Here is a 9,594-nt window from a genome sequence, read left to right as displayed (position 1 = left end):
GGGGGAGGCAAAAAAAAAAAAAAAAAACCCAAAAAACAAGCCTGGGAGAAAGACATGGCAAAGGTACTCACCGCGTCTCCGGAGCAAGTGCTGCATGCGCCCTCCCACCTGGTCCAGCCCCATCGGGGTGCTCTGGGAGAGGGGTTCGGAGCGACATCTCTCCACGAGGACTTTGAAGGGTGGTGCTTGTGGGGATGGTTGTGAAGGATGAGACATCGGCTAGCAAAAAAAAAGGGTCAGAAAAGAATTTTACCAATACATTCAAACCTCAGACAAATCAATCACAGAACTTATAATAATACAGGTAATTTTCAAGATTTTCAACACACCTTTTCTCACTGCAACCTGCACCCACTTCTTTTTTTTTTATCTGAAAGATTAAGACTTGCAGACCCTGGTGTTGGAGCGCCCTAACTCCCACTGTGTGGGGTTCACACCTCAAGCACAGCTCACAGTGTTTAAGTCCAACAACTTCCAGTGGCACTTCAGCCTCCGAGGCACTTCTGAGAGTAACGGGCGATGAAGATGTCTGCTTTCTGGGCAGCATTGTGTCTACTCACACATTACCAGGCCCCAGCAGGAGCACACGTAGGGAGGGAATTAGCTGGTGCCGAGGACCCAGTACGAGCTATAACATTTTGGGTTGTCTTCTAAGGGACAGCAACCCAGCAGCTAAAGAGATAACCTGGTTGGCAGGATGGTGCCTCAGCCACCAGCCCCATGCCACAGTGCCCAAAGCAAGGCACCAGGCCAGGTCTGGAGATGGTGGCCAGGGTCAGTTAGACTTCAGATCATTAGGCACACTCACGGTGATGAAGCAGGTCCAAGGTAAAGCAGGTGAGTCAGTTTGGAGATCAGGGTCAGACAAAGCCCTGCCATCATTGGGCAAGTCCATGGTGGTGATCTAGCTCCAAGATAAAGTCAGGAAATCGGGCTCCAGGTTGGTGTCCAGCCCAGCAAGGTTGAGCTGGTCACCAGTGACTGAGCTGGAGATCAGCACTTCTCCCTCCTTGCTCAAGGAAGGACTGAGAACCCAGAGCAGAGCTTAAACGGGCTGCCAGGCCCATGGGTGTGGTGTGGAGGCACCAGGTGAGACTGCTTAGGGTCGTTAAGAGCAATTAGTGCATTCAAAGCACAGTGAAGGCAGACAGCTGACTGGTAACAACTTCTAACGAGACATCCTCTGTATCAACAGCCTACAAAATATTACTTGAAACAGTAAGATCCTTACAATTGATTGAAGCACCCATAAAACAGCCAAATACCTCAGTTATAGCTTAACGTTTGGTGACTTTAATCCAAAGAATGAATTAGCATTTATAACTAACTGGAGAAAAACATTGGAGTTTCCCTCGCTGTTGGGTGACTCCAACTTCTGTTACTCTATTTCAGGAGGAAAAGATGCTGAAAGAGACAACTTGTACCGTGATATTTTGCAGAATGGAATTTTCTTTTAAAAAAAAAATCACAATTGAAACTCCTACTTTTCATTTTATGTTCTGTGACATGTGACACCATGGAAGTCTTGTGTATAATCTTAGAGCCAAGAAATCAGCTGAAAACTCAATTTACAAAGGTCGGGAGAAGAAAACAGGAGGGCTCCTCACTGGGAGGCTTCCAGCCTCATTTAGAGACAGACTCGTCATACTTCCACGGCCCCGCTAATAACTGGGTGCCTCTTATGGTTTAGTCTATCTGTCCTCACGACTTCAGCAGCCCCAGTTCTCACTGATGTGCTATTATCTTTATTTACAGATGAAGAACGAAGCAGACAGGCTGTAATTACCCAAAAGGCACTGTGAGAGCCTGTGGATGAATTAAGGCTCGATCTCCCATTCCCAGTTCCCAGCACCAGTACTGTGTCCCGTGACCCAGTACGCTTCTCTTGACTGGGTAACTGCTGGGAGGAGGTAAAAGCCAAGAAAATCTTTCACCCAGAGAACTTTTGGACTCACAGTCCCCTAGCATATAGGCCAGCAATGCCCAGAGGTCCCCATTCATATCACTACTCTGATGGCACCAAGGTGGCCTGTTGTAACTTTGAGGCAAGACCCAACAAGGATTTTAAGAAAACACGTGGAAATCTGACTTATCCATGCGTTCCGTGGCTGGTTATATATACGTATAAAGCCTATCAGCTTTGCAAACTCAACCTGCCTTTCCCTGACAATGCTAAAAATATGTTTCCCAAAAAAACCTCTACCCCACTATAGATAGCACTAAATATAGGCTTTAATTCAAGATTTTGCTAGCACCTCATGGTTATTAAAAACACAAAAATCTGAACAGCTTGGAGATAGGCTTTAGAGGTTTTGTCTCCTCTAAAAATAAGATGATTGTCAGACATAACCATATTAAAAGCCATAAATACACAGAATCCTCATTCTGCAACTAAACTGTACCTCGCTCCAGACAGGAGTATTGTGCTCTTTTGACAACAGTAGGATTTAGACACTAAAGTACTATTTCTTAATTTGGAAGGACTATGAAGTCTTTTGTAAGCACAACTACCAGCAGAAGGCTGAGACACAAACCAGTTTACTGCCAGTAACCAGGAGATGAAGAGAGCTCTCAGAAATACCCTTTTTCCTGGTTAGTGCCATTCAAGAGAGCAGGGAGGGAAAAGACAAACGGACTCAGCAGTCCCCTTTCTGCAGCTGCTCCCAAAATGTTCTGTAGCAGAAAGACAATAAAACAATCTCAAGCTAAAGGTCACCACAAGAACTTGTTGCACTTCACTTGCAATTCCTCATCAAACACAGAAAAAGAAAGTTGCTGTATCTTCATCTCGGGAAGCAGCCGCTGGACTGAAGTAAAACTCCAAAGCTGTGGGAGGATCTGAGATGTGCCCCAGCTATCTGATCACAAATCTGCACACGCATCCCCTGGCAAGCACACACTCAGGCAAATCAGTAATCCTGTGCTTCCAGTTGGACCCACCGCACTGGGAGAGTCTCTGATTTTCCCACACGGAGCAACACAGCGTGAAGCTATTGCACAGGAATCACAAAACCTCACAACACCACGAAAGCACCAGTCCTGTGCCACCGGCAGGGAGTGCCTTTATGGCACCTGGACAGGTTGGCTCCCAAGTATGGGACTCGGACAAACAAACTCAACAGCCGCTCAAGAGAAACACCTACAACCATCTGCTGTGATGCTGAGAAGTGAGTTTGATCAGACAGCCCGCTCCAGGGCTCGGAAACCAAACTGGCTGGGACACCTGGGGCACCCCAGGTCAGCCTGGGACCTCATCCTATGGGACAAACAACTTTTGCCCAGGTTGACAAGCCTGTAGGAGTGTCATTTTCACACTTCTGGCCATCATAATTCCCCCAGAAAATGGCATCACAAATGCCTCAAACCCAACTGGTGCCTATGTGCAGCCACCCAGCCAGCGGCAAGCTACAGTCTGTAAAGCTTCTGGAGATAAAATTCAAAATCTTAAGGAAAAAGGTAATGTTTTCTGTTCCAGAAAAATAAACTCTTATTTCACAAATAAGCCAGCAGAGGGCATAGAAAGACTGCAGTGAGAACCCTCTGCTCCTTCACTGCATGAGTGACACAAACCCAAACGCTCTGCGGTGCCCAGTCCTGTGCGGGTGCCCCTGGGACGAGCCGGGAGGACCCCTCGGCCAGCAATGAGCCTCAATCAAGTTTCTGGGTCCTAAAAACTCTAAACTGAGGCCTGGAATATGAAGTCAGAGGCGTATTTTGCAACCTTTCCTCATGTCATTCCCAAAGGAGGTATCAAATCCCCCACAAACCCTGTCCAAGGACACATCAGATGGTTTGAAACCCCGACAGGAAAGCCGCAACCGCAAAGTAGCCTATGTGGTATCAAAGCTTCCTTCCTCCTAAGCATCATCTCAAGCTACTGGCAGGGGCCAAATAGAGCTGCTGGGGCTATGCCTGACTCCCTGCAGCTGCATTCTCCCTCCTGGGGTGCTGTGGTGTTTTTAGAGGTGGGGTGAGGGTAATTCCCTTCACCAGGCACACAGGAAATGGAAACTTTTATAGTTCGCAACTGTTCAGAATCTAGTAAAACCTCTGTATCATCTTTCAGTCAATTTCCCTTATCTATCTCTCAAAATAAGGAAGGCACTTTTGTTGCAGAGTTCCACTGAATGGTGAAACCAGTAATTCATTTCCCATTGACAATCTATTTTGACCTTGACTGTTCTTTCGATTCTTGAAAATGTTTTTATCTCCTCTGTTTCTCAAGTTCCTGGGACAAACAAGAACTTGGGATGGGGTCTGAAAGCAGCTAGGCAGGAGGACAGTTTGAGAAGTGCATGCTTTTCTTTCTACCTTTCTACAGTGGCCCTTTTTATTAAATGCTGCTGCACTGCTATTTCCTTTATAGCAGTAAGATCAGATCCCGTTGAGCTGTTACTTGCCTATAACATCACTCAGCTCCTGCCCAAAGACATTAAAATTTTAAAAGGCAAGGCTAGGAAGGCAAGAAGCAGGGGCATTAACTGCAGGAGGGTACCACTAAACAGATTTACTGCACTGCTAGGACCAACGTACAGGTCCCCTGAATCCCATTCCACTATCCTCTGTGCTCCACCAGTCTGTCACACCACCTCCCAACAGGTTTGGGCAGGGAGTCTCAGTGAGAGCCGCTGCTTTTGTGCTTTTTGTGGGATAACGTGTAGGTTCTTTTAAAAATATTCCCTGGAGCTATTTCCTCTCTACACTGCTAGCACACTTTAAAACTGCCACAGCGCTTGCTTACAGCTGCTGGCCAAGCCAAGCCACCCCACCCCATCCTGGCAGAACCTTCTCCCTACTTGTGGCTGAGCGTTTCACTCGAAATCCAGATCCTTCAATTAATACAGAGGCAGGAGGTCCAACAACTGTCCTGGGGAACAGGTGCCAGCAAGGACCTGGATTTAGCCCTAAAACAATAAGAGACTGGACGTTGCTGCTGCTGTCACGCTCCGGCTGAAGTTATTCCTCTTGCATGTTTATTTTTGGTAAAACGTTTCCGAGTGCCGCTCCCTGATGACAGATAGACAAGCAAATCCCTCGGGTATCTCAGAGACATTTGTTACGGGAGCTGCTGGCAGACTCTCTAGGTCCATTCCTACCCAAGAGCATCCCTCTTCCAGCCTCACTCCTGACTTCTCTGGGTTTGATGCTGCCGCCAGGTCGTTTCTAAATCTCTAGGCTGAGTTTCTGGGATGCAGAAGGTGTTTACAAACCACAGTGGGCCGGACGCTTTCCCTTCCATCCCGCTGCTGCCCGGCCAGGCTTCAGGCCTTCCGTGAAGCCGGAAGCCACGGCAGCCCGGAGGTCACACTGCTATCGCCACACTCGACGGGAACTCGGGGGAGGTTTCCTGTCCAGTTATCTCAAGCACCATATTTAAGTTTCTTGGTAATGTTTGTAAGCTGCAACAGCTGAGCTGGGGCTTACCGCATCTCCTGTTCACACAGCTGACCTGGGAAATGGCTCACATTTTGCCCCAAGCGCTCTGCGATGAGGCCTGCAGCCATTGCCCTCGGCTAGCAGAGACGTGGCTGCTCCAGGAAAAGAGTGCCAATATTTTCCTCTGCTCCACTCAATCCTTTCGTGCCTCTGTTATCTGGTCCCTGCCTGGAATACTTTCAGTTTGGTCTGTGTGAAGGGATATCAAACCACAGCCCTCTCATTCAACCTCCCTCTAAAAACATTTCTTCCAGACACCACAAGAAGTGACTAACCGCTAGTCACCCCACTTCATAAGTGCCTGGAACTGTCTTTATTTTATTGTATTACACAAAATGGAGCAGAAAAACAAGTCCAGGAATAACTAACAATGGTACTGCCCATTTTAGCTGGGAGTCAGAAGTTCAGATTTTTTTTCCCCCCAGTATTTCTAATCTGCTGCCAATTTTCAAACACTTCCCCTCCTGGCTCAGAAGTTACAGTGACCCCTTTTCCAACAGGCAGCAATGTCACCACCTCTGTAACATCTCTGGTCTCTCCAAGCCCAAAAGGGAAGGAGAAAGTTTCATCATGAATTGACCCAACTTCCCTACCTGTCACCTTAAAAAAAAATAACAATAATCACTTCAGCCTCAGCTAATGAGCAGGGACCCAAAGGAAAACACCTGGGCTTCACACTGGGTCCTACCATGGTTTGTCCACAAATCTGTACCAGTTCCACAACTGGCATGGAGCGACATGAGCCTCAGTAGAGCCTTCGGTGGCTGAGCAGGGTACAAAACCCACTCTCCTGTGAGACACAATGCTGGGGCATGGTGGCACAGCCGATACGACTGCTACCGCCCTCTGACTTCTGCTCCACGCACAGAGATGTGTGTGGGTGCTACAGCCATGGGCTGAGAGTTAACAAGGGAGTCTGTGGGCTTCAGGAGGCCTCTCCTCATCCCACGCATACACCTCCCTCATCCCGCACATACACCTCCCTCATCCATGGCACTTCCCAGGTTTCCCAGTGTTAAACTGGACAATACAAATTTGTACTACCCAGAACCTCCTCCAAAAAGCTACGTCCACTTGAATGTTTTGACAATTTTAAACTTTAAGGGCTTTGAAAGACTTGCTTATAATAAATAGGAATGCGCTGCCGTAATTAGAGCCACCACTATCGCCCACCTTTCACTCAGGGCTGGGTATTTAATATCCCAAAGGGCAGTGTCATTTTGTGTAGAGACAGATGCAAGGCAGCTCTGACCAGACCCTGAGATACACCAGTTCACTGACTCCCCTCAGACTGATATAAAAGCTGTGCCTGCTGCCATCATTCATATGTCGGTCTGCTGAACTGAAAATCCCTATGACAGATACACAAAAACGCTCTCAAGTGCAAACCATCTTCGTAAGATGTATAACAGCATGGTCTTATTCACTACAGTAGAAGTTACTCATACCTTTCCGTTTTTGAGCCGTCCAGAGGAGACAATTCTAGAAACGTGCACTTGGAAAGGACGACACTCGTTGTTACAGTTAAACTGTTCCCCTGTGTCCGTTATCTCTACAGAGTTCTGTTCTACAAACGAAGCGGCTCCGCGCTTTTTAATGCGGCAATCAGTCTGCTGTAAAACCTGCCCTTTAACTGTGGAACATTTTAAAAAAGTCACTACAGAAAAGTCAACACCAGCAACTGGAGAACAGCCCAGGTCTGCAGCATCCAGACTATTCACAGGAAGATCTTGAGAATGTAGCAGGTCCCTATCCATGGCCTCTGTCTTCTCCAGAGCAATCCCAGTGTCTTCAATCTCTTCAGCCAGGGTTGGCTGTGGGAGGTCAATCAAAACCTCAGTCACTGGAGAAAAGTCACCATCTGCAGCTGGAGAATGGCCCAAGTCCACAGTATCCAGATTATTTACAGGAAGATCTTGAGAACCTGGCAGGTCCATATCCACGACCTCTGTTGTCTCCAGAGTACTGCCAGTGTCCTGAGTCCCCAGCTCACCTCTGGACAAGTCTTGCAAAGACAGCTCAGGATTTCTCAAGTCCTGCGTATCCAGTTCTGTCTTTGAAAGCTCTTGAGCCGCTGCTGGAGATGGATCCATCTCTTCAGCAACCCCTGGAGAACAAGCCGTGTCCTCAGTATCAAGTTTAGCAAGGGTTGTCTGTGGAAGATGGATCAGAGCCTCAGCCACTGCTGAAGAATCACCATCTGCAGCTGGAGAATGGCCCAGGTCTGCAGCACCCAGATTATTCACAGGAAGACCTTGAGAATATGGCAAGTCCCTGCTCATGACCTCTGTCATCTCCAGAGTACTGTCTGAGTCCTGAATCCCCAGCTCACCTCTGGACAAGTCTTGCAAAGGCAGCTCAGGATTTCTCAAGTCCTGTGTATCCAGTTCTGTCTTTGAAAGCTCCTGAGCCTCTGCTGGAGACAGGTCCATGTCTTTGGCAAGCACTGGAGCACAAGCCACATCCTCAGTATCAAGTTTAGTCAGTGATGTCTGTGGAAGGTGGATCAGAGCCTCAGTCACTGCAGAAGAGTCACCATCTGCAGCTGGAGAATGGCCCAGGTCCGCAGTATCCAAGTTGTTCACAGGAAGACCTTCAGAACACGGCCGGTCCCTGCCCAGGACCTCTGTCTTCTCTGGAGTACTGCCCAAATCCTGAATCTGTTTAGTCTGAGGCGTCTGTGGAAAGTCGATCAGATCCTCAGACAGGTCTTTAGTGTTTAACTCAGTGAAAGAGCGATCTGCGAGCTCTGGTGGGTGGGAGATGGATAGTTCTGGCCCAAAGGGGGCAAGTGATGTTTCATTAAACTTGTCATTCTCGCCACCCAGGGCAGAGGAACCAATGTCTTGTGGCACTTCTGTGGATTTGCAATGCTGCATGGGCTCCTTCCCCACCAAACTCTCAAAGCTCAGATTCTCCCATGTGCCTGAATCCGGGGACTGCAGACACGCTCCCACTGTGCAGAAGGCCCTTGCACTCTCGTTCTCAATAACCAAGCCCTCTTTGTGGGAGGTAACATCCTGCTTCCAGCTTCGGAAACTCCGCTGAGGCCTTTTCTCATCAGGTGAAAATCCCCTTGAGGAGCCTCGCAGCCTCCGAGCTGCCTCAGCCACGCTGGTGAAGAACCTCACAACACCCCCAAAGTGAGTGGCTTTGGTCGTGCTGTTTGATTTTTTCCGCTGGCTGAGATTCTCCTCACATCTCGTATCAAAGTCCAAATAAGAAGTAGAATGATCAGTTATATTTTCTAAGTTCTGGAAATTGGTTTCAGCCCTTTGATCTGAAAGCTTTGAATTATCTTTGCTAGTTAATGAAATTCCTTTCAGATAGCTCCAGACATCAGAGCTCCTTCCTCTTCTGCTCTCCTGTGGGAGCACAATACACCTCTTTTGATTGCCCCCCTCTGTAATTGCAGGACTCTTAAAGTTTTCAAAATTCAAAGATTCGCTCTTTCTAGCTGGTGTTCTATGGCAGTTAGTATCATTATCTTCGCTGTGTAATCTGGCACTAATATCCCTGAGACATTTACTTTCATTGGCATCAATTTCAGGAATGCTGATATTCAGCTCTATGTCTTCAAAAGAAGAATCTAAATCATCAATGTACCCCGCATACGAGTGGCGGGAGGGTCTCCGACTGTCACCCAGTTTCTTAACCCTGTAGACAGCTCTTTGCCCACCGGCATGATGGTCCTCATCAGGGTCACAAGCAACCTGGACTCCGGATGCTCTCAAATCAGCATTCTTCGGCGTTCTGGAGGTTCTTCCCTTTTTTGAGGGCCTTACCCTGTCCATGAAGGATGGTTTTTTTAATTCTGAGACCTCAGAGGAAACTCCCAGTAAGATCATGGACTGGGGTCTTTCTTTATTTGTAGAGAGTCCTTTCCTTCGTCTAACGAAATTCCAGATCCGGTTGCCCTTGGTCACCTTCTTATACCTGGGCGCTTCCTCCCGTTCACTCGGGATTGCATCGCTGGAGGTGCAGTGCTCAGCACCACAGACCTCCAGCGCGTCAGTACTCCCTCCATCCATGTTTGCTTGGAAAATCCTGTTTGCGTATCCATTTGGAGCTACCACAGGAGCAGGATGCCGGCGGCCCTCTATAACTTCCATCGCCCTGACTCGCAAGCTGGTATCAGGGGTCACGGATGCATTGTCT

At 48.0% G+C, this 9,594-nt stretch overlaps 1 protein-coding gene across 4 annotated transcripts in view; it reads right to left on the bottom strand.

The window, feature by feature from the left end:
• The window catches only part of ARHGEF9 (Cdc42 guanine nucleotide exchange factor 9), a 191,794-nt gene extending 182,618 nt beyond the window's left edge, over positions 1–9,176 (bottom strand). Inside the window, exons 1-2 of one of the 4 annotated variants that reach the window (XM_014955079.1) lie at positions 6,885–9,176; positions 72–219 (exon numbers count right to left, since the gene is read on the bottom strand). In XM_014955079.1, coding sequence (XP_014810565.1) covers positions 72–219; positions 6,885–8,315 — 1,579 coding nt within the window. In that variant the 5' untranslated portion in view covers positions 8,316–9,176. The remainder of the gene's footprint in view (positions 1–71; positions 220–6,884) is intronic. The other 3 variants (XM_014955080.1, XM_014955077.1, XM_014955078.1) reach the window with 3 other exon arrangements.
• Between the last annotated feature and the right edge of the window lie 418 nt (positions 9,177–9,594).

The sequence above is a fragment of the Calidris pugnax genome, unplaced genomic scaffold, assembly GCF_001431845.1.
Source record: "Calidris pugnax isolate Ruff unplaced genomic scaffold, ASM143184v1 scaffold38, whole genome shotgun sequence".
NCBI classification, from domain to species: domain Eukaryota; kingdom Metazoa; phylum Chordata; class Aves; order Charadriiformes; family Scolopacidae; genus Calidris; species Calidris pugnax.
The sequence above is the reverse complement of the archived record's forward strand: the minus strand, read 5'-3'. Positions and strand labels throughout refer to the sequence as shown.